The sequence below is a fragment of the Hippocampus bargibanti genome, linkage group LG07, assembly GCF_051943395.1.
Source record: "Hippocampus bargibanti isolate YZ-2025 linkage group LG07, ASM5194339v1, whole genome shotgun sequence".
Taxonomy (NCBI): domain Eukaryota; kingdom Metazoa; phylum Chordata; class Actinopteri; order Syngnathiformes; family Syngnathidae; genus Hippocampus; species Hippocampus bargibanti.
The window spans coordinates 24799198-24826713 of NC_142740.1; the positions used below are offsets into that span (position 1 = coordinate 24799198).

Sequence of the window (27516 nt, forward strand, 5' to 3'; positions counted from 1 at the left end):
ATTTGACTAAAAATATCAGACTGCATGTTTTGGGTATTTTAGATGCTATAAAACGTTTTTCTGATGTCAGTTAGGAAACAAAAAAATCGGTGTCGGTTGTCCTTTAAGCGGTGAACCATGACGCAAAAGCGGGGTCTTGTCATCATGCAGTTTTAGACATATGAATGTAATCTAAGGTTAATACCACTCTAAATGCCGATTGGATTGTATTGTATTAGCAGTGGAGAAATATACATTTCACAGCAGCAAAGTTATGGAAGGAAGAGGAAAAGGAAAGGAAGAAGTAGAAAATAAAATACAGGAGCTGCTGGAAAGGCATCCACTATCAGGGTGCCATCTTACAGTCAAAAGAACAACAAAATAATCAATTTAAAATCTAAATTAATTACACATTTAAGATCTGTTTAAAACCATTGATATTCAATATAAGAACAACAAATTATAAGAATCTATAAGTGGCAGTTCACTGGAATGAATAATGATGAATACATGTACTAATGACATGTAGTTAACATTGGATACAGACACTCCTCAACTTACGCACATTCGAGTTATGAATAACTGTACATACGAACGTTTTTGCGGGTATGTTTCAAGGGCTGGATGTTGACGCGACAGAAACCAAGGTTGACCAATCAGCATCCGGCTATGCTACAGTGTTGCCAACGAGTTCCGGCCCCGATCCGCCAAACTCGCTTACGATTGGCTGCGTAGAGTATGTGGGCGGGGGGGAAATCCCTCTTCCAAGTTGACGCTGCAGGAGGACGCAATGCATAACAAAACGTAATGGTTGCTGGCACGTAATTCAGTAATTACATGCCAGCAGCTTCAGTAATAGCTTATTGAAGACCCAAGGATATATGTCGTCGTACTACAGCAGGTGTGAATTTATTTGACGACTGTTAGAGCGTCTGTGTTTTATACTTGCCCGTTCGGTGTTTGACTTAAACATACAATCCATACAAAATAATAGCTATCTATGGGATGGGATGGGATGGGATTTGCCTTTATTAGTCTCACAGTGGAGAAATCTATTCGCTAGCTAGTGGCTATCTATTCGCGAGCTAGTGGCTATCTGTTCGCTGGCCAATAGCTATCTATTTGCTGGCCGATGGCTATCTATTCTCTGGCTAATGGCTATCTAATCACTGGCTAATGGCTATCTGTTTGCTGGCTATTGACTATCTATTTGCTAGCGATTAGCTATCTATTCACTAGCTATTGGCTATCTATTCGTTACCTATTAGCTATTCGCTAGCTAATGGCTATCTATTCGCTGGCTATTGGCTATCTATTCGCTAGCTATTAGCTATCTATTCGCTAGCAAAAAGCTAGTTAATAATCAAATGTAGTAGTAGTTTATTGTATCAAATGTCTCAACTAAACTACATTCAATGAAGGGTTTCTGGAAGCTTTGTGGATTTTATTTTAAAAATAAAATGCCCAAAATAAAAAAAAAGTGACTTTACGATCCAAAAATGTCACCCAATGAAATAATCCAAAGCAAATATAACCTCCTTGGTGGAGGCAAAAGTGTATTCTTGGGATGTTTCTCCATTTAAGATATCCTGCCAATGTTTTGTATTGGAATTCCGGGGCGCTCAGAGCAGCGTAGGTGTAAAAGACATCTTTTAGTTCTAAAGCAGTGAGAAGGGTGGGAGAGACAACATGACACATATCACTTTGTTGTTGATGTGAATCCGCATCAGTGAATGATTGACTGACAGCTGCACAATGGGTTGTTTTGCTCTTCTTTTTTTTTCGTTTGAGGTATTTTAAAACCAAATTCTCTGCAGCTCCACCGAGATGGAATTCACGTTCATCCACTGGGCCGCAGTGGTCAACCTTTTGCATAATCTCATTCATCACTCCTCCCATTCATGTTTTATGTGGTTTTGTCACTGTCATAACTCTACTACAATACTTGTGTGTTTTCTGTTGTCACTATTTTGTCAGAAAATCTGCTACCATCACGTTGTCATTGGTGTAGTCAACATATAATAAAACAAATCATCATTAGTTTGCTTTGTTGTCTGTCTGCTTTTAATCATTGTCTTTACATTTTCACCCTGCGAGCAGCTGTGTGTGTGTGTGTCTGTTTGTGTGCGTGATCTGTAATTGGACAGCATTATGACATCATTTATATATTCAGTGATACCTCAGTTTACGAATGCTTTAGCTCACGAACTTTTCGCCTCACGAACATTAAATTCGCAAGCATATAAACTAGTTTTTGGTGGACGAACCAAACCACACAGCGCCACGGTGGCTGGCGGACAAATTTTCGTCACCCCCTTTCTTTGAGTGCGGACGTGGTTTGTTATCGAGTGGAGTACTTTTGCTGTTATCGAAAAAGACCCCACCACAGGCTAGTGTTAATCTGAAGAGGACACAAAAGAAAATTACGGTCGAGCAGAAGAAGATCATCAAAAAACACGAATGAGGAGTGCGTTTGTGTGACTTAGCGTCCCACTACCGGGATGCTAAATCGACCATTGCTACAATCCTTAAGAACAAGGAAGCTATTCAGGATGCGTGTGTGGCTAAGGGTATTTCCGTGTTGTCTATGAAACAGTCTCAGGTAATAGAAGAGGTTGAAAAACTTCAGTTAATTTGGATTAGCAAAAAGCAGCTAGCAGGGGACAATGTGAGTAAGGGTATTATCGCAGAGAAAGCACGGCAACTTCACTCGGATATCATCAAGAGGCAACTACATCAACGGCCATCACAAAGGTTAATAAAACGACTTTGTTATACAGTACGATTTATTTCTTGAATTACAATACAATAGCACATTTATTACACATAAAATAAGTTATATTTTGTGTAGTTTTAAGGCTTATTTAGTAGAAAATTGTGTTTTATGGGGACCTGGGAACGGATTATTCCCATTTTAATTGTTTCTTAGGGGAAATACATGTTTGGAAGATAAACTTTTCGCCTTACACACACTTTCTAGTAACCAATTAAGTTTGTAAGCCAAGTTATCACTGTATTAAAAAAAATGAAGTGAAATGAAGCAATTGACATGTCTCTATGAATTTACAACATAAGATAGGCAATATGACAATATACAGTATGCCTATAAAAAGTAAAAACAAAAATAAATAAACAAAAATTAGAATAGCCTGGCTGACAGTATCATCAATCATCAGTCCTGACATTTGCTCCAACTCTTTGTGATGCTTGTCTCTTCCATTTAACTTACGGCGTTTTAATTCGGGTTCGGCTATTGCGACTTGATGATTGTATCCAAATAAAATTCAAAACTATGTTGTAATGTAGGCTTAATGCTCTGCTTTCGCTTTGTGATCGAAATGATGCAAAGGGAAATCCCCAGGCGGCAGACGCATGCGCACAGTGGCATCAAACCGCTCGCTTCGTTTGCAACAAAAAAAAAAACAAAAAAAAAACAATACAGAGATAGAGGCTACCACGGCGAACTCGTTTGACTCGATTTGCCGTTTCGTGATATCCGGATTGTACACATTATTGACGAATGTGCGTTTTTCCGTCGTACACGTCTTAAAATGCCTAATTAACGTACTTTGTATGGCAAAAACGTACAGGTTGACAGGTATGCGCATGACTCTTATATAAATTGCTAAAGTCGTTAGGAAGGACTAAGTGTAGGGGGAAGGACTTGGACTAATGTGGCCACCCTTTGACAAAATGGAGAAATATGCTTTGCCTGCGAAAAAGCAGCATCTGTAAATGAAGTGCAGCTTCAGCAGGAAGCTGGTGGCTTTCATACAAGTTTGGTCTGCTTCACCGGGATCATATGAGGGCAACTTATCTGACGTGTGCACATACACACACACACACACAAAGTAGGTTGATAGTGCTGACAGCAAGAGAGGAATTGCCGCTGCCTCTGCTTCCAGGCTTCAGGGTGGCACCGCCATGTACCTCGGAGACTGGTTAGTCTATGTGGTGTGCCTGTGTGTGTGTGTGTGTGTGTGTGTGTGTGTGTGTGTGTGTGTGTGTGTGTGTGTGTGTGTGTGTGTGTGTGTGTGTGTGTGTGTGTGTGTGTGTGTGTGTGTGTGTGTGTGTGTGTGTGTGTGTGTGTGTGTGTGTGTGTGTGTGTGTGTGTGACGGCGGGTGCTAGCTTGCCGGCTGTTGCGGCGGCTTGGTTGTTTCACACTCCCTCTGACAGCAAACTGTGCCGCAGTGACAGGTAAGCACTTCCCAAAGAAGCCGTATCGAGTGGAAAGGAGAGAAAAGTGTCACGAGTTAAATGTTGTATTTTCTCATAGTGTTTCCATGGTGATTGCTTCATGGAAAGCGACCAGTTGGTAAAAGTGATAACAATGAGGCCCTTACTGTATGGTGTGCTTTGATGTCTCCTGATTGACAGGTGGAAATCTGATGTTGAGTGTTTTGGCAAAAGTTCTCAAAAGTACAGATAAACTTAGAATCTACACTCAAAGTACAAATTCAACTCCCCAAAAAGAAGTACAGTATTTGAAATAGTATTAACTCATTCACTGTCAGACGTGCAAAAATGTGTCCACTCCAGTGCCAGGGATTTTGTCAGTGTCACTCAAATTCCAGGACCCACAGAATAATGACTTTTAGGAGTACATAAACATTCAATGCAGCATAAATACCTTTAGACTATTTTCTTTCATCAGAAAAAAACACTTGATTCCTAAATTATATGCGTCTGGAGTTATCTGAGATTGAAACAAAAGGTAAATGCTTTCCCCTGGTGGGAGGGAAAAACATTGCCAGAGGTCTGATCAGCGCTTTATGGGCACGCCCCGCAAAAAAAAAAAAAAAAAAAAAAAACGAACAAATTTGGGACTGGCAATCCACATCATGCGTTTCAATTCCTGCATACATTCTGGAACGGCAGTGAATGAGTTAATTATAGCCATTTAGGATGTCATAATTTTAATCACGTTAATCTGAAATCTAATCTCTGCCTTTATTGCTTCTGTGATGGGTTTTCATCATTGTCACACAAACTCCTGGACCCACAGAATATTTAAAAAATATTTAATAAATGTTCAATTTAGCCTCATAAACCTGAGACTCTTTTAAATTAATTCCTAAATTATATGGGTCTGGAGTTATATGAGCGTGAAATGAGGACGGCTGTCCAAAATCCAATGTAATACATACACATTGGTTTATATAGCGCTTTAACAACAGCTGAAGCTGGAACAAAGCGCTACAATGGGAAAAAAGGGAAACACTACCCCTTTGTGGAAGGGAAAAACATTGCCATAGGTGTGGCCAGCGCTTTATCGGCACACAAGCATGAAAAACAAATCCCGAACAAATTCGGGAATGGCGCTCTACGTCATTTTTCCAATTACCGAATAAATTTGTGAATGGCAGCAAATTACTTCAAGGACAACCGACGTCTCCGGACAAGTTGTGTCCATAATTTGTAAAATGGCTTCGAATGACTTCTACTGAGCGTATTTTACACATATTCCACCGCATATAGCTATATTTTACGTTTTAAGACTCACACTGAATATTCCCAAAGTCTTGTTTTTGAGTTGGTGACGAGTCCGTACGTGACGTCACTAAAGGAACGCCCCTGACCGAAAAAAAAAACCACACATTGTAGCAGTCCTTCCATCACGTCAAAGTATTTTGCTGTATTGTTTGGTCTGAAAACCTTGTGTTGCACCCAAAAGCCGCCAGAAGAGGGTGTCCAAGCTCCATATAAGGAATTTATCAGCCTGTGGAAACGGAGGTGGCATTTTAGATGCTATAAAACATTTTTCTGATGTCAGTTAAAAAACAAAAAAGTGACGTCGGCTGTCCTTTAAGGATGAATTTGCAAAATAGCCGGCAACACTGTACCGCGAAAATGCTAATTACCTCACATCTCATCCCTAGTTGACCTCTGAAGGCGTGACCTCTGACCTCCTACTGGCCATCAGTCTGGTGTCTGTCGTCCTGCTGCTAGTTCTCATCCTGACTTCGGGCGGACTTGTGATTGCGATGAATCGCCGAGCCACCCACGGGGCCTATAGCCCCAGCCGGCAGGAGAAGGACGGGTCTCGGCTGGAGATGTGGAGCATCACTCAGCCTGCGCCCATGGAGAGGCTCATCTGAACACTGTAAAAAAGATCAATGATGACAGAGGAAACTTCTGCGTCCAGGTGTGAGGCCTTCAACATTTGTACATGAACGTGCTGCAAAATCGTAAGAGCTTTTTTGGGGACATTGTTCATCCATCTTCCTGCACCTGCCACGCCAGGCAGACTTCATTCTCGATAGATTCCAGCTCACGATGGATGGAGTTGGTGTGCCTAATCTATATTCGGAAGATAGATGGAGCAAAGCTCTCCCAAAATGTTGTAAAATATCGAATACATGCCGCTCTCACTTTTTATTTCTGCTCCTGAATGCTTCCAATCAGAGTGGTCTCCAACCAAATCCATTTATTCTCCTCCTTCAGCCATTGTGGGCTGACAAAACCGCTATTAAATCAACACAATGTCTTTGCTTATGCAGCTCGCTAATGATGCAGTGTGCTAGCTCCTGCCAGTATCACTCGCAGCTAGTAATACAGCACTATGATTGGCTCGTGACCCGCCAATCATAGTTTGTGAAAACTCTGACGTTGCCACCGCCTTCCAGCAGGCAACTCGAAATCTGATTGGTTAAAGCAACTGTTTCACCGCCATTGATTTTTATGCCCCAGAGCCTACAGGACTGATTGTGAAGGCGTAGATTTCGGACCCTGGTAACAAAAGATGGCTAAAATGTGATTGGTCAGATGCTTAAATACGAAAACACACGTTTGGAAAGCCGCACAACAGGGGAAAAGTAGTGAAAGGAAGCTGAATGACAATTTAGAATTACAGTGATACCTCAGTCTACGAATGCTTTGACTTACGAACCTTTCGCATTACGGACATTAAATTGGCGAGAATATAATCTTGGCATACAAACTACTTTTCGGAAAACGAACCAAACCACACGGAGCGCCACAGTGGCTGGCGGACTAGTTTTCAGCGGAAGAACATCAAACCACACGGTCGAACAGTCCCACGGTGGCTGGCAGACTAGTTTTCATCACCCCTTCCCTTGAGTGCATACGTGGTTTGTTACCAAGGATACCTTTGCTATTATGGGACTGGAAAAGACCCCACCACAGGCTAGTGTTCAGCCAAAGAGGACACAAAAGAAAATTACCATCGAGCAGACGAAGGAGATCATCGAAAAACACGAACGAGGTGTGCGTTTGTGTGATTTAGCATCCCAATACCATTACGCTAAGCTATTAAGGGTGTTTCTGTGTTGTCTAAGCAACGGTCTCAGGCAATAGAAGAGGTTGAAAGAGCTAGCAGGGGACAGTGTGTGAGGGTATTATCGCCGAGAAACCACGGCAACTTCACTTGGATATCAAGAGGCAACTACAACCACTGATGTTAAATAACTTTAAATATTTTCAAGTGTTTACTACAAAGTCTAGAGTAGCACCTGGATTTACATTATGTATACATTGAAACAAATTATTTTGCCGCCTTTGTGTATAAACTATACTGGTGAAGGCTAACTTACGTCATTGATGTAAAATTAGCGATGTGTTCATTTTGTGTATGTCACAATAAAATAAAAAGAAAATGAATCTAGAGTCATAGAGAAGAAACTTTTAAGCACATTGTCAGTGTTTGAAATAACGTCTGCTCGGAGGCCCGGGGCGTACAACTTTTACGTCAGGCGTTCAACTTTCAAAACGTCTCGGCCTGGGTGGCTGACAACTTCTTCAAGAAGAAAAAATATATATATTTTGTTTTATTCAATAAAGCAAAAGCTACAAGCAAACCGCTACAATCCACGTGGACTCCTCTTTCTAAGCACCTTTCAAAACTCTCAAGTACACTTTACCGTCACGGTATAGTCCGAAGCACAATACAGATTTCTGATTGGCTGCTGTGTCAAGTATGCAACTGCCATATTTGTTTGTTTGGCAATTTGCATATTCGGCATGGCAGCCAATCAGAAGCCTGTTTCGTGCTTTGGACTATACCGTGACTGTAAAGTGTACTTGAGAGTTTTGAAAGGCGCTTAGAAAGAGGCGTCCACGTGGCTTTGAGCAGACAACGCAATGAAAAACATTGCACTGTGCACCATGGCGACAAACGACAACTGGAGCAAAATCTTCAGCAAGGGATATTTACCATAAAATAAGCAAGGGAGCATTTGTGGTAGGTACTTCCTTAACTTTAAAAAATCCTTTATACTTCGTAACAATGTTTTTTTTTTTTTTGCGATTAGTTGTCTTATTGTGTTTCAAGTTGTGAAAAATGGGGCAGGCAACTTTATGGCCGGGCAGGCAACTTTTCAGAGTTGTCTGCCCTGGTGTCCCCTACCTTTTTGTCATGAGTTTCAGACACTGACATTGTCAGAATTTCTATTTACAAAATATGCTCAGTAAAGCATTTGAACTGTGTGTGTATGTGTGTGTGTTATAAACAGATGTGTTGGAAAATGAGTCTCGACATGGAAGTTGCATGAAAGATTTATTTTTATTTTCAGTTCACAGTGCATACAAGATGTGCAGTTGTACCAGATTGGTCATCAACACCTCATCAGATTTGACCTCAGTTGTTTTTCCTCCACAACAAGAACATGCAAGTGCGCACGGAATCAAAACGTACCAGAAAACTCAATTGCTACATGATTTGATTCATGTCTATGCTGCTACTACACAGATTTTGCATTTTAGAATCGTCTTTTCCGTAATGGCAAATAATGTGAAAATACATGATGAAATGTATCTATCGGCAATCAGATCGATGCTACGTTAGCACCCTCAGTCGGCAGCGGAATAGCGACGAGCACCAAAAGGTTGCTCTTCTGCCAGCATTATTGTAAACAGTCACCGTTGTTTTTCACTTTTCTCACATCAGGAGTGATTGTATTTTCTCTCGGGTTTATTTACAGCGCTATAAATGTAAAAAATAAACTCCTACAAGGCAGATGATGTTAAATAGTAGAATGCAATGAGATGCAACACAGAACCGACATGTTTGTGTCATTTTTCTTTTTTGTTTTGTAGGTAAATACTGAAATACATACTAGGAATTATGAATGAAGTACACCTGTCAAATGAATAAGGGCCAATTTCAAACAGACATATTACATCCATGTACTAAACATGCGGGCAGAAACACGAGTGAGTACCGGATAGTAGGCAATACATTTTTATATATTATTTTATAATAATAATAATAATAATACATTTCATTTCAAAACTCCCAAGGTCACTTTACAGTCACAGGATCAGGTTTTCTGTGGGTGAGTAACGGCAGCCACACGCGCCAGCGTTCACTCAATCTGAAAGTAACTCAAATAGATAGCAAGCTAGCTAGATTGTTAATAGATAGCCAGCTAGATAACTAGCCAGCCAACTAGAAAGATATCCAGCTATCCAACTACATAGCTATCTAGCTAATAGACAGCCAATAGATAGATAGCTATATAACTAGCCAGCCAACTAGAAAGCTATACAGGTAGCCAGCTAGATAGCCAGCTAATAGATAGCCAATAGATAGCTAGCCAGCCAAATAGAAAGATATACCGCTAGCTAGCTACATAGCTAGCTATCTAATCGATAGCCACCGAGATAGCTAGCCAGGCAACTAGAAAGATATACAGCTAGCCAGCGACATAGCTAGCCAGCTAATAGATAGCCAATAGATAGCTACCTAGATAGCTAGCCAGGCAACTAAAAAGATATACAGCTAGTCAGCTACATAGCTAGCTATCTTTTAGATAGCTACCTAGATAGCTAGCCAGGCAACTAGAAAGATATACAGCTAGCCAGCGACATAGCTAGCCAGCTAATAGATAGCCAATAGATAGCTAGCTAGATAGCTAGCCAGCCGACTAGAAAGATATACAGCTAGCCAGCTACATAGCTAGCTATCTTTTAGATAGCTACCTAGATAGCTAGCCAGGCAACTAGAAAGATATACAGCTAGCCAGCGACATAGCTAGCCAGCTAATAGATAGCCAATAGATAGCTAGCTAGATAGCTAGCCAGCCGACTAGAAAGATATACAGCTAGCCAGCTACATAGCTAGCTATCTTTTAGATAGCTACCTAGATAGCTAGCCAGGCAACTAGAAAGATATACAGCTAGCCAGCGACATAGCTAGCCAGCTAATAGATAGCCAATAGATAGCTACCTAGATAGCTAGCCAGCCGACTAGAAAGATATACAGCTAGCCAGCTACATAGCTAGCTATCTTTTAGATAGCTACCTAGATAGCTAGCCAGGCAACTAGAAAGATATACAGCTAGCCAGCGACATAGCTAGCCAGCTAATAGATAGCCAATAGATAGCTACCTAGATAGCTAGCCAGCCGACTAGAAAGATATACAGCTAGCCAGCTACATAGCTAGCTATCTTTTAGATAGCTACCTAGATAGCTAGCCAGGCAACTAGAAAGATATACAGCTAGCCAACTACATAGTTAGCTAGCTAATAGATAGCTAATAGATAGCCAATAGATAGCGACCAAGATAGCTAGCCAGCCAACTAGAAAGATATACAGCTAGCCAGCTACATTTTCTCTTCTATTTAACTTTAAAATATTTAAACATTCATATTGGATGCCATTTACAACATAGAACACCGTTTTATATTATTTCTGTAAAATATATAAATACACATCAGTTAAAAATATTTGATCTTTTCTTTTTTCGTTATGAACAACTCTGAGAAAACGTTTTAAATGCCTTTTCTTTTGTTTCAACTTAAATTGTAGGGGAAAACACACAATTAATTTAGGCAACTCCTAAACTAAGAAAATACTTTGTTTAAAAAAGCAAGCCAAAGACAAAATGAAAAAATTATACTCAAAAGCAAATGAAATGCTAGGCGGTTCCTAATGTCTGAAACACATCACCTGAGTTCACTTCAGGTCATTTGGTCACAACAATTCTTAAATTATTTTCACTTGTGAAACAATCAAGAGAACCAGATGATGATTTAAATATTGCATACAGTACTCCTACCGTTCTTTTTAAATACTTTACCAGGTATACTCTTATTTACAAGGCACAGCAAATTACTGTTGAGCAGGCGCACACGCACTCACACAAAAGTGGCTTATTCCCATAATATACTAATTTGACTCATTTTATATTGTAGTCTTATTACCTTTTCAGTTGGAAATCTTTGCATAGTTACTCTGAGTTTTAATGCGTATCAATGAGTTGAGCTATTGTCGAGTTGCTCGTAGACTTTACCGATGTCCGCACGTCGAGATGCTCACCGGCCACTTTATGAGGAGAGCATTAACGGCACATATGAGCAGAGAAAATGGCGGCCATTTAAGAAATGGCCGCCATTTCAATGGCAGCCTGATTGCCGTATGGTTGAAATCACAACAAAAACGGGAAGAGCAAAGGGGAAAGCATTTTTTTTGTTGCTCGGACCAGGAAAATCGGACTATACATGTTACATGTACAGTGATACCTCGGTTTACGAACCCATTGGCTTACAAACTTTCGGTTAGCTTTTCTCACTGCTGCGTTCTTGACCAATCACGTGGCTTTAACCGCCGACTGTTGGCAGGGAATAGAGGACCAAAACAAGCCGGCTGCCATTTTCTTGTTAGGACAACGAGCTCGTTTGCGAACGACATATCACTCATTGTGGCAGCTCCGTGTGTATCCCGAAAAATAGTTCGTATGACAAGGTAAAATTTTCATAAATTTAACGTTCGTAAACCGAAAAGTTCGTAAGCCAAGGGGTTTGTAAACCGAGGTATCACTGTATATGGATATTGAATACCAGAGAGAAGAAATGTTGGCAAGGCTAGTTGGACGAAATGACAAGGAGCACAGTGCAACCGACATCGTTTGGTAGCGAAGGGAAAACTTCACACACAAAAAAAAATAAGGTTGTGCGTGAGTTTCCGCATGTACGCTTGATTCTATGAAATGTAACGTTGACGAACGGCTTCAAGCACATCATCCAGGAGACACAAACATGTCCGTCCATCAACATAAACACGTACCGTTGACGTCTAACGAGCTGTGAGACGTCAAGCATGAACAAACGAATAATACGTCTGCTTAAGGCACGGTGATTGAAATGATTGTACAACGTGTTGAAATGCTTCCAAAGGCTCACAGGGCCTGCGGATTCTCCTTTTATAAAAATAATACATTTCATTTATAAGCGCCTTCTGTGGGTAAGCAGCGGCAGCCACACACGCCAGCGTTCACTCTTCCCGGAATTAAGTGAAATAGATAGAAACCTAGCTAGCTAAGAGATAGCAAGTTAGATACCGAGCTAGCTAAATAGCTAGCTAGCTAGATAGCTAGAAATATTGAGATATATTTGAGATTGAGATTTATTTAATTTAATGTTTTTTTCCACCAAATTTAGCAGCCCCTGTTGATATTAATTAATAATAATAATAAGAATAATACATTTCATTGCACTTTACAGTCATAGGATCAGTTTTTCTGCGGGTGAGCAGCGGCAGTCACATGCGCCAGCGTTCACACAACCCGGAATAACTCAAATAGATAGAAAGTTAGCAAGCTAGCTAATAGATAGCTAGCTAGCTAGCTAGTTAGTTAGATATCGTTTAGCTGATTTCAAAATGAGAATTATAACTTTTTTCTCAGAATTCTGACATCAAAGTCAGAATTATGACTTTATTCTCAGATTTCTGACATCAAAGTCAGATTTCTGACTTTATTCTGAGAATTCTGATTTTAAAGTGTGAATTCTGATTTTAAAGTGTGAATTCTCACTGTCAGAATTCTGACTTTAAAGTGAGAATTCGGACTTTATTCTCAGATTTCTGATTTCAAAATGAGAATTCTGACTTTTTGCTCAGAATTCTGACTTTAATTTGAGAATTCTGACTTTCTTCTCAGAATTCTGATTTTGAAGTGAGAATTCGGACTTTTTTTCCTCAGAATTCTGACTTTAAAGTGAGAATTCTGACTTTGAAGGGATAATTCTAACGTTAAAGTGAGAATTCTGACATTATTCTCATATTTCCGACTTTAAAGTGAGAATTCTGACTTTCTTCTCAGAATTCTGATTTTTAAGTGAGAATTCGGACTTTTTTTCCTCAGAATTCTGACTTTAAAGTGAGAATTCTGACTTTGAAGGGATAATTCTAACTTTAAAGTGAGAATCCTTACTTTATTCTCATATTTCTGACTTTAAAGTGAGAATTCTGACATTAATCTCAGATTTCTGATTTCAAAATGAGAATTATGACTTTTTTTCTCAGAATTCTGACTTTGACGACACGTACTGTATATCCTTTCTTCCAAGACACGCCATTGGCTGACGTTCCCCCCCCCCCCACAATTCATAGCTCCGCGAACCTGGTATACGGTAGCATATTGGTAGTTCCTCCATAGAAATGAATGGCGAAATGGGCTGCCATTGAAAATGAATGGGACGAGCGCCACCTAGTCCGCCGACTGAGGTAATGCAACCGTGAAAGCCATTTCGAACCTTTGGCGATGGGATTTTGTATTGATATGATCGTGCGTCCATATAGATGAATCCGTTGCAAAGGTAAAGTCAGAATTCTGAGAATAAAGTGATAATCTTGCCAACCTTATTTTTTGTCTTCTTCAGTGGCCTCAATCCTCTTCCATAAGGACGCACCTGTAGCAATATATTTCAACATCTTGCATCAGAATCAGATCCATCCTGCATGGCCACCCCTGAGCCTTTGGCGGGACCCAGACTGGACGGTCCCTCCGTGTAGTCCTGGACTGACTGGCTATTCCCGGTCCTGCTCTCCTTGCTTTCCCGCCTGTGCAGAGATCTTTCCTTGTAATGCCTGACCGTCTCCTTGGATAGAACTTTCCTCCTCAAGATGCCGGTGGAGCCTGTCGGGTTGTGGGCGGGAGGGGGCTCGATGCTTGCTGGGGGCTCAGAGATGGTCCGCGCGCGAGGCGCCGGCAGCGGAGAAGAGCTAGGAACGGAAGCTGTTGTTGGAGATGCCGTAATTCGTAGGGATGTTGACGGAGAAGAGGAGAAGCCCTCTCGTGCTTGTCTCCCTGGAGGTAGAGGACGTCGACGGAGCTGCTCATCTGTTACATGCACAGGGGGCGCTGTTTGATTTTTCAAGCTGCTCTTGGTGGCTTTTCTGCGTGGGGATGGTGGGAGGTGTTTCCCGTGGACCGCGCTGTCATCCTGACCCGTGTTCCAGCCCCTTTGTTCCCCCTCGTCATCACAATTCCTTTCCTCTGATCGTTGACAGTCACTCGTGGGGTTAAATTTACTCTGAAAACGATTGGACAAAGTAGCAAAGTAAAGCTTATGCTAACAATACATTCAAACAAGCCCTTTCCTATGATGTGACGTTTCTGTGTGTGTGTTTGTATGACTGATCTTGTGAGGACCACTAACATTTTATACGATACGTAGTGAGGACATTTTTTACAAGTGAGGATCTTTTGGCCGGTCCTCACAAGTTTTTCATTCTGTCCTCACAAATTCACCCAAAATGATTTTTTGGGTGTGTATTTTCATTTCACGTGGAAACACACACTTTTTACTCACCTTGTGTGTGCAATGTTAATGTCCTGTTAATGACAGGAAAAAGTTCATACCACAAAAAGTAAAATGATGTTTAACCAAATTCACCACAGGGGTGAGGACTTTGAATGTACCCATTCAGAAACCTCACTGCTGCCGTTACTTCAATTTCAAGTCCACTTTTTATTTCTTTGTTTTTAAAGAAGTTGAAGTGGGAAATGGGGTGACATTTAGTGTTCAAATGTAACACTAGTTGGTCTCTAAACTTATCAGCAACGGTGGCCCTCACTCCTTATCTAGAGTTAACAGGACCTCACAAAACCATTGAAACAGGGATGTGTGTGTGTATGTGTGTGTGTGTGTGTGTGTGTGTGTGTGTGTGTGTGTGTGTAGTTTTGAAATGGATCTGCAGTGGCTTATATTCATATAGCCATGTTGAAATTCCATGTTTGAGATAGGAGGGGATGGTGTTGAGAAGAATAAAATGACACCATTTAACTCATTCACTGCCATTTATGAATTTATTTGGGAATTGAAAATATGACGTAGTACGCCATTCCCAAATTTGTTTGCATTTTATTTTTTTCCTGCTTGGTTGCCGATAAAGCACTGGCCGTGGCCTCTGGCAATCTTATTTCTTTTTCACAAGGGGGCAGCATTTCTCTTCTTTCCATGTTAGCGCTTTGTTCCAGTTTCAGCTGTTGTTAAAGCGCCATAGAAACCAATATGTGTGTACTCCATTGTATTTTGGACAGCCACCGTCATTTCAAGCTCATATAACTACAGACCGATATAATTTAGGAATTAACTCTTTTTTTCTGATGAAAGAAGAGAGTATAAGGTTTCTAACGCTGTATTTAATAATAATAATACAGTAAAGTCTCGTTATATCGATATCGGATATATCGATAGTCCCGGTTATATCGATACTATTAAAAATTACATGCAAACAGGGTCGGATATATCGATAGTCCCGGTTATATCGATATTTTTTCGGACTCCCTTGAATATCGATATAACGAGACTTTACTGTAATAATAATAATAAATTGTATTTATAAGCGCCTTTCAAAACTTTCAAGGTCACTTTACAGTCACAGGATCAGTTTTTCTGTGGGTGAGCAGCGGCAGCCACATGCGCAAGCGTTCACTCAACTGCAAATAACTCAAATAGATCAAGTTAGCTAGCTAGCTAATAGATAACTAATAGATAGCAAGCAAGCTAGTTAGACAGCTAATGTTTATGTAGTCCTAAAACTCAATATTCTGTGGGTCCTGGGATTCAAGTGACAATGACAAAAACCCTGGCAGTCGAGTGGACACATTTTTGCACAGTCTGGCAGTGAAGGAGTTAATTAGCTGCATCACACAATGTGTTTCATACCGAGGCGTAGTCCATGTCCTCCATGGACCTAAAGAAGTCCAAGCTCTTGGCTGCACTGAGCTTGCCTTGCTCCATGGTGGTGGTGTTCAGGGAGTCTAAGATCTCCTCCAGAAGATTCATCTTGCCTGACTGTGAGGAGTCCATGTCCAACTCCAAAGAGTAGCAGTCGTCGCTGTCCTCCGTGTATGACGGCACATCGCCACTGTCCTCTGATGAGATCCTATGATTGGGAACACGTTAAGAGAAAACGCAGATGTACAGATCAAGGATTGTTCAGCCGTCATGTGCACTTCTTTGAAAGTGTCGTACGTTTTGTGACTCATCCGAAAAGCTTTGTCAGTGAACTAAAGTTGTGCTGGTAACCCTGGCCCTATATCCTTAATGGACGGAGGTGGCTGTGCCAGACCTCTGCTCTGATTATCTCTGTTGTTCTATCCCTGGCTCTGGATAGAACAATAGAGGTAATCAGGTTGGAGAGGTAATCAGATTGGTTAGTGAGGTGAAACCAGAGCCAGGGAATGGTCCACTTTTCCCCCATCCTTAGAGCAGGGAGCTATCAGAACAGGGGTCTGGCACAGGGACCTATCAGAGCACAGGTCTGGCACAGCCATTAGGGATATTTATATATAGAATATATATAAAGGGCCAGCACAACTTTAGCTCATTAGTTTATTGCTGTAATTATAGCACATTTATTATACACAATATAAGGTATATTTTGTTTAGTTTTAAGGCTTAGAAAATTAGAAAGCAGAAAATTATGTTTTATGGAGACCTGGGAACAGATTATTCTCATTTTAATGCTTTCGTATGGGAAATTATTTTTTTGGGATACACACTTTTCGCCTTACACACTCTGTCTGGGAACCAATTAAATTCGTAAGCCAAGGTATCACTGTAATAATAATAATAATAATAATCCCGATGAGTATGAGAAGTATTGAGATCAATGATCTTTTTTATGGTATTCTATCTCCTGACTTCAGATAGAACCAGTATGCATTACTTTAATTCATGTAAACCAATTAGACAATATTTTTTTTTACAAACAAAACAAAATCAGCAACCAAAAAAAGACATTCAGTCCTCCAGAAATAGCCTGGTCCAAAATAATCCTGCTTTTCCCCTTAGCGTCCACGTGGGGGCGGTACCATCTTGACTTAAAAAATACAGAACTTGCCTTCAACATGTTTTTCCCATTTAGTTGGTTTATTGTTCTCAACAATATGAATTTTGGCTTTAATAACAACAATAAAGTAAGGGTGAATACATAAAAAACGCACTTACTTGCTAGCACTGTCCAGCTCATCATCATCGAGCCCGAAGCCAAACTCTTGGGGGCTTTTGCTCATGGGAGACTTGCTCAAGTTTTGCTGTAAATGAGAAAAGTACACAAAAAAAGACATAAATAGAAGATTTGAGGAAGATACATAGCAAGTTCTCAAGGGAAACTTCGTGTTTTATTGGACTACAAGCCAAAAAGTTGTTGCTATATTAGTCAAACTGGGATCTAGGAATGAGAATGTTTCGAGGTGTTTTATCAAATTAAGCAATAAGTGGATTCTGAACGCCGTAAGAACATTAACGACCGCTGTACCATCTCTCCACGCCGTGTTTGTCAACGCAATGTGCTGAATGATCAGGACGTGGTGCCGTTTAGTGACACAGCGGGTTTAATAAGCCACCTGTGTAACATGTTTAATGTGCGGGTTCAAGAAGAGACAGCAGTTTTACACAGCGACGCGGGACGCTCTCCATCTGCTGTGGGCCACTTATTAACACGGCCTCCGCCATCACGCACATGTTCCTCCATCACCGACGTTCTCCTTTCAACGCCATCGCTCGCCTTCTAATTGACAGGCCCCCTCACAGAGCGGTCGTTTGTTTATATTGCGGGCCACAAACCGAAATGGGTACATATTCCATAGTGCATTTGTAAAGGGTAATTCCTTTTTTTTAGCGTTCTTTCTACAAGACTATGTTCGATATGACCCAGCTGGTCTAAATTCTGTATTGAATGTTGAATATGAGAAAAAAATAAACCCTCATTTAACCATCCCACGGGGTGGCCATTTTGCTACTCTCTGTTGATGGAAATGACATAGCAGTAGCTCAGGCAAAATGGCCGTCTCTTGAGATGGATAAAAATAGGTGTTTTTTTTCATCCTTAAAGGACAACCGACGTCACTTTTTTGTTTCTTAACTGACATCAGAAAAACGTTTTATAGCATCTAAAATACCTAAAACACGCAGTATGATATTTTTATTCAAATGCAAAACACCAATAAAAATGACTTAAAGTGTCCAATATCTGCAAAAAATTGAGCTGCGATTTGGGCATTATCAGAAAGTCCCGCCCCCAGTTCGTGGCGTCACGCCAAGACATCTTGCATTGCTGGAGAATCAAAACAATGGCTTCAGATTCGGAGAATATGCTTTCTTGTTACACATCCAGTTATGAATATGATTCAAATAGTTCTGAAGAGGAAAGCATACATGTTTGCAATTGATTAAAGAAGTCCTTCCGTGTTATTTTGAGGCATCTGGACTGCAATGTCGCGTCCCAGAAAAAAGGCAGAAAATGGTGACCAACCTCCCTGTGAGGAATTAATCAGCCTGTTTCCACAGGCTGATAAATTCCTTATATGGAGCTTGGTCGCCCTCTTCTGCCTCTTTTTGGTGCAACATGACGTTTTCAGGCCAAACAAGCGCAGCAAAATGCATTGACGTGATGGAAGGACTGCTACAATGTGTCCTTTTTTCCGTAAGGAGCGTTCCTTCAGTGACGTCACGTACAGACTCGTCACCAACTCAAAAACAAGACTTCCGGAATATTCCGCGCGAGTCTTAAAATGTAAAATATAGCTACATGCGGTGGAATCTTTGTAAAATACGCTCAGTAGAAGTCATTTGAAGCCATTTTACAAATTATGGACACAACTTGTCCGGAGATGTCGGTTGCCCTTTAACTCATATTCCATAAAAACCATCATACATACCGTATTTTCACGTGTATAAGGCACATCCAAAAGCCTTCATTTTCTTCAATAGATGACCCTGCGCCTTATACGTGCGCCTTATATGTGAAGTAATATTAACCCACAAAAGGTCTCGCAACTACTATAGAGCCTTATGTTGTGGTGTGCCAAAAACTACTAAAACACTACTTTGGAGCTTGTGCACCATATTGTGCATTTTCTGGGCGCTACATTGGAGTCCAGATGGCTCGAATTGATACGGAAGCACTTCTATAATCGATTGCAAACGTATGCTTTCCTCTTCAGAACTATTTGAATCATATTCATAACTGGATGAGTAGCAAGAAAGTATCCTCTCCGAATCTGAACTCTCTGAAGCTATTGTTTTGATTCTGGAGGAAGGCAGTGTGTGACCAACAGTGACGTCAGTTTGGGAGTGTCTGTAAAACTGAACACACAGTGAGAAAAGGTGAACACAAAAAGGAATGACGCATAGACACAAGATGCCAAATCTTTCGAGGTGAGCGATGGCACCCTGATGCGCGGAGGCAAAAGGTGTGGCCGTCCAAAGAGGTGAAAGGACAGCATTGGACCGAGCCGGTCTTCATTAGTGGACACGGTGCCAGCCAGATGGGCGGAATGGTTGTCTGGCTGGCATAGCCTCATTTGGGTTACAAACACGCGCGTTAAGATGTGTGCAGTAGTCACATAAGCCTCTCAAATCGTGGGCCTAAACAGGAACACATGTGGCGGCAGTGCTGATTGGCTAACTTGATGCTTTCTATGGTAGCTTGGAGCCATAATGAAAAAGATTTGAGAGGGCTCTGGCCCAGGATTCTCCTAAACAGCATTTAATGGATTCCTGTGTCACAGTTGTAAATCTGGGGCCGACAGACCTGTGATGCACCTGTGATACACACACACAGTGTGTGTACGAAGCATTTCATTTGCGCATGCTTGGCAAAATGGGGCCTCTCTGTTCAGCTAGGTGTTTATTAAAGCAAGGTGAAGCCAAACACAAGCAAACACGGGTCATGAGACCTACAGGGTGCTGTGATCTCGGTTACAACTTTTGGTCCCGTCTGTCCGAGAAGCAATTTCCACAGGGAGTCGTAAACGGACAGTCCCCTCCCGACATGGCCTCGTCAACTTGTCATGGCTTCTCTTCACGGTGAGAACATACCTGCCAACTTTTGAAACCAGAAAACGACGAGTAATATGGTCCAGAGGCCGTAGGCCAAATGGTTTTTAACATTGCAGCTACTTATAATGAGGCTAAAAATACCATACAAATGTTGATTAATGTCAAAGATATACCAGTGAAAAAATACCCTTATTTCAACTTTTCAATCATGTTTGCTACTATTTTAAGAAAACGAAATATTTAACATTTAATAATTAATCTAGTTAGAAAAGTACAACGAATTGTGAGATAGTTATTAACTTCAAATATGCACATCTAACCTACATTCCTAACGGGTTGACATAAATAGCTAGCAACAAACTCCTGACCTGTCAACTTATACGTTTTCCCCGTCTTGTAAGCGTAAATCATTTCAAATAAAATACAGCATACTACAACTTTATACGGGAATGTTTTTGTTTATTTAATTGTGAACCGATCTTACGAAAACCATTTTGGCTCAAATCCAGTTGGTCTTCACTGCTAGTTCCCATCGACAATAATGCAGACGATCGCTATTTTTTAATAATAATAATAATAATAATTATTATTATTATTATTATAATACATTTCATTTGTAAGCGCCTTTCAAAACTCTCAAGGTCACTATACAGTCACTGGATCAGTTTTTCTGTGAGTGAGCAGCGGCAGCCACACGCGCCAGCGTTCACTCAACCCTGAATAACTCCAATAAATAAAAAGCTAGCTAGCTATTAGATAGCTAATAGATAGCCAGTTAGCTAGATAATAGATAGCAAATAGATAGCCAGCTAACAAGCTAGATAGCTAATAGATAGCTAGATAAAAGCATAACATGCACATGCACAGTAAGCATCTCAGCTTGTGTTAGCGTTTTTTTTTGTATCATTTCAAATCATGTACACCGTACTACCACTTTTATACGAGAATTGTCATCATTTATATGGGCAGCTATTAGCCAAGGTATAAAACTCAAACAACAAACTCGTGTCATTTTCATCGTTTTCTTAAGCGAAGTCTAACTCCTGGAAATGCTAGGGAGTGTACCTCACGAAACGACTGTAGTTTTCTTTTAGATTTCACACTTTTTTTGTTGCTTTTTCTCCGGCAGTTGCCATTACGTGACGATGATTAAAAAAAATGCTAACTCTTGACTCTCCATTCCAGGAATGACCCATAGCATGCGTGTGTGTGCAATTCATCTAAAGGAAGCTAACAGCTGGAACTTAGCCGATCACCTGTTCTAAATTTAGATACGATGCATAGCGATCTCATGTTTTGAATGAACGTTGGGTATTTACTATTTTGACGATTTTTGACTTATTGTTTTTATTGGAAAGCGTCATTTTTATGAATGAACCGAAACCGAAGAGAACTTGACAACAACAAAAACAGACTATCATACTGCTGCTCCGTTAGCTCCTCGTTGTGGGATAATTCACATTTTCTCCCTCTGTTACTTTGACGTCACTTTCGTCTTCTGTTGGGCAACGTCGCCAGTCAACATTTTATTTTTCTCTGACGGGAACATTTATTTCCTTCGTTATCATTTTTAGCGCTTTGATCTGAGCTTGAGAGAGCTTGGCGAAAGAGCAAAAGGGTCGGGTTGGATACATTCAGTACTGGATTTATAATAAAAATAATAATAATACATTTCATTTATTGGCGCCTTTCAAAACTCTCAATTTTCAGTCACAGGATAAGTCTTTCTCAGGTGCCAGCATTCACTCAACCCAGAAGTAATAGATAGAAAGCTACTGGTAATAGATAGAATGCTAGCAAACTAGCTAGCGAGCTAGTAGATAGCCAATAGATAGCTAATAAATAGCCAGCTAGCATTTGGACATAAAACCCAACACGCTGGCCGCCACTACCTTCACAGGCTGGCCCGCCAGGAAATTATGAATTCGACGCTCTGACCTCATTCTTACCAACTCAACAGTCGCGATGCTCGACGTCTCCAAACATTTCCCACATCTGATGCAACACATTACGCTTCATTTGCGGTTATAAGAGGAAAATCAAATCATCAGCATCTATTTGGTCAAATGCTTTTCCCTTGCATGACCATTTATTCAGAACAACTTTCTTTCTCCCTCTGTGGCGGGGCCAAAATGGAGCTGGTCTTAAATGCCCTCCTTCCATTATGCATTTCATCGGGTATTTTCCGAGTGGCCACTGATCTCACAGCTTGGCAGTGTATGTAAAGAGATGTCGGTAAAATGTAAACAAACCTTGGGGAGCGGCAGAGATTCTGAAGAAGTATGGCCAAGTCTGCCTGTTTAAGAGCAGAAAACTCCAAAGAGGTGGAGGAAAACACTGTTTGAGAAAAACTCCAGTGCTCCAACATTAAACTGGCCGCGGCTGAAAGGATACTTTTTTTTAAACGGGAGCCATACAGTTTATAAAAGGAGTAAAATGTGCCGCACGCTTATTCGATGAAACCGCCAGTCTCATCCAGGTGTCTGGGGGCCGACAACAGCGGCGGTGCAGTACACAGTCCCTGCCTGGAGATGGCACTTTGGTTTCAGACTGGAAGCCCAGCCAGTGACTGAGGAACGAACACTTGGGCCTCCCTTTCAATGATATTCTTTGGCTTCTAATTAAAACGATGATAGATACATCCAAAAAGAGAATTAACTGCTATATTTTAGTCAAGTGGGTGCGAGAGCCCTTCAGTAACATAACACCTGATACTCTATGAAATAGTTATGACAGATCACCAGTCAGGACGGTAAAAAATGCACGCATAAGGATGGAGGTATGTGTTCAGGATCTTTAGGTTTATTTAAAAAAAAAGGGGTTGAATACACAGTACAGTCCCTTATAGTTAAACATTTGCTCAGATTTTTTTTCCTCTAAACTAATCTCTCTTTCTGGTGAGGCAATCATTGGTTCAAATGGCACAAACAGACTGCTTTTCGCAATGATCCCCAAGTTCATATTTCTTTTCCAGTTGAACTAGTTGAGGTTCCAGGATATAAATTTGAATGAATGTTTTGAAAGTATTCGTTGCTTCAATTTGCTTCAAATTAAGTTATTTAAAAAAATTATATTCACAGACACTGAAAAAATACTTATTAGCCTCCTTTTTCAATGAAAATGACTTTGAAATCATACAAAAATGTTAGATAATTATATATATATATATATATATATATAGTATTTTTACTTCAATGAATTCCCATGCGTGTGTCTGTCTATATACATATATATATATATATATATATATATATATATATATATATATATATATATATATATATATATATATATATATATATATATATATATATATATATATGAGCTACTGCCATGTAATTTCTGCAAAATGGCCACCCCGTGGGATGGTTAAATGAGGGTAGATTTTTTTTCTCATATGATACAGTATATATATACACAGTATATATACACAGTGTGTGTATATATATATATATATACACAGTATATATACACAGTGTGTGTATATATATATATATATATATATATATATATATATATATATATATATATATATATATATATATATATGAGCTACTGCCATGTAATTTCTGTCAACAGAGAGTAGCAAAATGGCCACCCCGTGGGATGGTTAAATGAGGGTAGATTTTTTTTCTCATATGATACAGTATATATATACACAGTATATATACACAGTGTGTGTATATATATATATATATATATATATATATATATATATATATATATATATATATATATATATATATATATATATATATATATATATATAAAATTTTCCGTACCGGGGTTGCTGGAGCCTATCTCAGCTGTCTTTGGGCATATATAGTACATATACATTCGTAACATCGATTCTCTTCCCACCTTCAAGTCCCATTTCAAAACCCACCTATTTAAAATTGCATTTTCTGTGTAGCTCTCTCTCTCTCTTGTTTTTATTTATATATATATATGTTTGATTATATTTTATTATAGTACCTATGCTTGCGCTTAAAATGTGATGTATTATTATTATTATTATTATTATTATTATTATTATTACCCACAAATACACACATACATGCATGCATGAGGCACATTGTGTGCTCCCTCTCTTGCTGCGCACATTTTGTAACATTTAACTTTCTATGGGAGAAAACTTGAGGCCAGTCAGAAAGCTGCTGTTTATTTGAAGAATTTGGTTTCAGACACCTCCGCTCTTCATACAGCTGTCAATCAGTTCCCTGTGACAGGTCTGCGAGTGGACAACACACACACACCCTGGCCTGACGCACCATCCATAAAGGCAGATGATTTTGTGTCATTCATACATGTGCTGAGAGAAACTGAAAAATAGTGAATGCATCTTTAATTTCTGGTCAGACAATGATTAGCGATGAACCAAAATATAACTGATAAGGAGGACACCGTGTCCTCTTTTTCATCAGGGTCATAAAAATAATATTAATGAGGGATCAGGACTAAAAGAAAAGGTTCTAATGTGGTACTGGGTTGAGCAAAAGCAGTGGATGTTACCTCAAGCATATGCTGAAAAAAAGTCATTTTTAACAAGCTTTCTGAATTGGACAAAGTTCTTTTGCAGCTTTGTTCTCTATACGCACACATACTCTTCGGAGTGGTCTGGATTTTTTTTTCATATTCTTCACAAGGTAGTACATCCCTTCTCTTATGCTTAACATTTCATTGGGATATTTGTTGACCAAATTCTACTAATTTGTTTGAAATTCTACAAGGTCCGTCAACTTTAGAATTTTAGACAGAAGAAAAAGGGGAATTAAAATGACCACAATCTCCTGCAAAGCTTATGCATTTTTTTCATTACATTCACAGTAATGCTTCAATATTCCTATTCGAGGAGCTGCAGAAACAGTTAAATGGGGTAAAATAAATCAAGCTTTCTTCTCAAAACGGTATTTGGGGTTATTCATTCAGGCCATGATATTTGCCCTTTTGGTTTTGATCTTTGTCATGTGTGTTTTTTTAAAGGGGATGATAAAGGGTTTTATCCAGAAATATGTGCACATAAACTCCTTTGTTTTCTGTACTACCCATCGCAATATACGTCTGTATGTGCATGTCCCGTTTTCAAAGAAATCTAATCCTTGTCTTTACTTTTTCTCAATGTTTCAACAACATCCTCAATGGACCTCAATGGAAAAAAAGCTCAAACACAGGGGAGCCAAAACAGTGGCTGTTGTTTGAAGCCGGCAGCCTTGTTTTCATCAAACCAAAGGGTCCCTCCTACACCCCGAATCAACAAGCTCTCCAAAACGTTGCAAATCACCCACAACCTGCACATGGCTCCAATGTGCGCAGACAAGACGACAACACACACCGTGCGACTTAGTTCGTTTATTTTTGCCGGTCAGAACGAATCAATATTTTGGAGCGCGTTCTCGGGATGAAAAATGTATCACGATAAAATCCCATTTTTCTGAACTTATCAAACAATGAACACGTCATCAATGAAATACAAGAATACAAATACCATCCTGATTTTGAAAAGTAATTCTCAGGAAATTTACTGTACCATATTTTACGGTGTATAAGGCGCCCCTAAAAGCCTTGATTTTCTTTAAAAGATGACCCTGCGCCTTATATTTGAAGTAACATTGAGCCACAACAGGTCTTGCAACTCCTGTCAGCAGTCACCGACTTCATTTTCCACCGGATAAGAAGTAGTGTGTAATGCCAGCCTCTACCGTGGCACCTTATAATGTGGTGTGCCTTATATTTGGAAAACTTTTATGTATTTATCTAGTATATTGATTTTTTTTGAATTTATTGAAGGTGTGCCATATATGTGGAAAAAAGTTTGAAAATACACTATTCATTGGAGTGCGTCTTATACACCGGAAAATGCGGTACGTTGTAGCGTCGTGTTATATGCAATTGGTCACATCCATGCTCCCCTAGTGGCGCCGTAAATGTTTATTTGCGGATAATGTAGAGATACTACCCCAGAGAAGTCATGGTAATTATATCATAATTCATAAATCAGATTTATATGGCACTTTTCTGGACAACTGAACACCTAAAGCGCTCACATTGGGTACATTATTCATGGGCTCACTCACACTCAGTATATATATATATATATATATATATATATATATATATATATGTATATATCAATTATATCAATATTCTCGGGAGTCGGAAAAAATATCGATATAACCGGACTATCGATATATCCGATCCTGCGGCATGTAAATTTTCTCCTTGCGTTCATAGAAATAGCATCGTAATAAGCAGTACTATCGATATAACGAGACTTTACTGTATGTGTGTGTGTGTATATATATATATATATATATATATATATATATATATATATATATATATATATATATATATATATATATATATATCTACACACACACACACATATATATATATCTACACACACACACACACATATATATATATACACACAAACACACACACATACATACATACATACATACATACACACACACACATATATATATATATATATATATATATATATATATATATATATATATATATATATATATATATATATATATATATATATATATATATATATATATCCAGTTTATCAACATACTATTTTAATATATATTTAACATTTGCCACGTGGAGGAATTGTCATGATTTCAGCATAACTATGATAACAATACTCTCAGCGTTAAATATAACAGACGTTGTTAGTAACAGTGGAAACATAAAATGACTTCAATTGAAGTGGGGGGGGGGGGGGCAAATCATTCATGACATGGTTAGTTCATTTCCGGTTGCGGTTCAATTTAGCATGTGTAATTTTCTCTACAAAAGAACACATTAATTGCCCTGCTAATTTGCTGTTCGAAGTATTTATAGATATATAACTATAGACCCGCCTCTCGACCATTCTAAAAATATGAGGATAGTGGGTGTGTGGCTTTTTTTTCACCCCCCCACCCCCTTGCACTATGTACAGTTTTTTTTCCTCTTTGAAATTGATGGTGTGGACTGCAAATTTCCCCATTGTGGGACTATTAAAGGCTTCCTGATTCTGATTTAGACTCCTGGACAATGATAAATACACAGAACAGTGGGACACACAACCTTAGGTCCTATGCGATCCCCCGACAGTGGTCTCCAGGGGCCCGTTACCGTAGCAATGAGCAGCTCTTTATACCACGGACACCATTGTAAACTAGTGTGCATACTTGTGTGTGCACATATACATCACATGTTAACTGTTAATCTGTGAGCATCCTTTGTATTCGCCCGGAGAGGGTCTAGGGAGGGATGGTGGGACTAATTGCCCTTCCTTTGCACCCCCCCCCCGCCTCACCCCTTCAGGCCATCGCACCTTCTTCCGTGCTAAGAATTTCCAGCCTGGTTGCACACACTGGACACACAATGCTAATTAAAGAAACCCCCCCTAATCACAGTTTTCAGTTGAGCGGTGACAAAAATGTCATACAGTGCTACCTTGGCTTACGAACTTAATTAGTTCCCAGACAGAGCGTGTA

General features: G+C 39.7%; 2 protein-coding genes across 7 annotated transcripts in view; one reads left to right on the plus strand and one right to left on the minus strand.

The window, feature by feature from the left end:
* Positions 1-6384, plus strand: part of crb1 (crumbs cell polarity complex component 1) — a 29963-nt gene extending 23579 nt beyond the window's left edge. For both annotated transcript variants that reach the window (XM_089001447.1, XM_089001449.1), the window contains one exon: positions 5860-6384. In XM_089001447.1, the coding sequence (XP_088857573.1) occupies positions 5860-6078 (219 nt within the window). In that variant the 3' untranslated portion in view covers positions 6079-6384. The remainder of the gene's footprint in view (positions 1-5859) is intronic.
* dennd1b (DENN domain containing 1B) overlaps positions 5948-27516 on the minus strand; it is a 163316-nt gene continuing 141747 nt past the window's right edge. For 4 of the 5 annotated variants that reach the window (XM_089001451.1, XM_089001453.1, XM_089001452.1 and 1 more), the window contains 3 exons: positions 17180-17265; positions 15893-16112; positions 8483-14254 (listed from right to left, as the gene is read on the minus strand). In XM_089001451.1, coding sequence (XP_088857577.1) covers positions 13646-14254; positions 15893-16112; positions 17180-17265 — 915 coding nt within the window. In that variant the 3' untranslated portion in view covers positions 8483-13645. Of the gene's footprint in view, positions 6082-8482; positions 14255-15892; positions 16113-17179; positions 17266-27516 lie in introns of those variants that run through there. The other variant, XR_016115620.1, reaches the window with a different exon arrangement.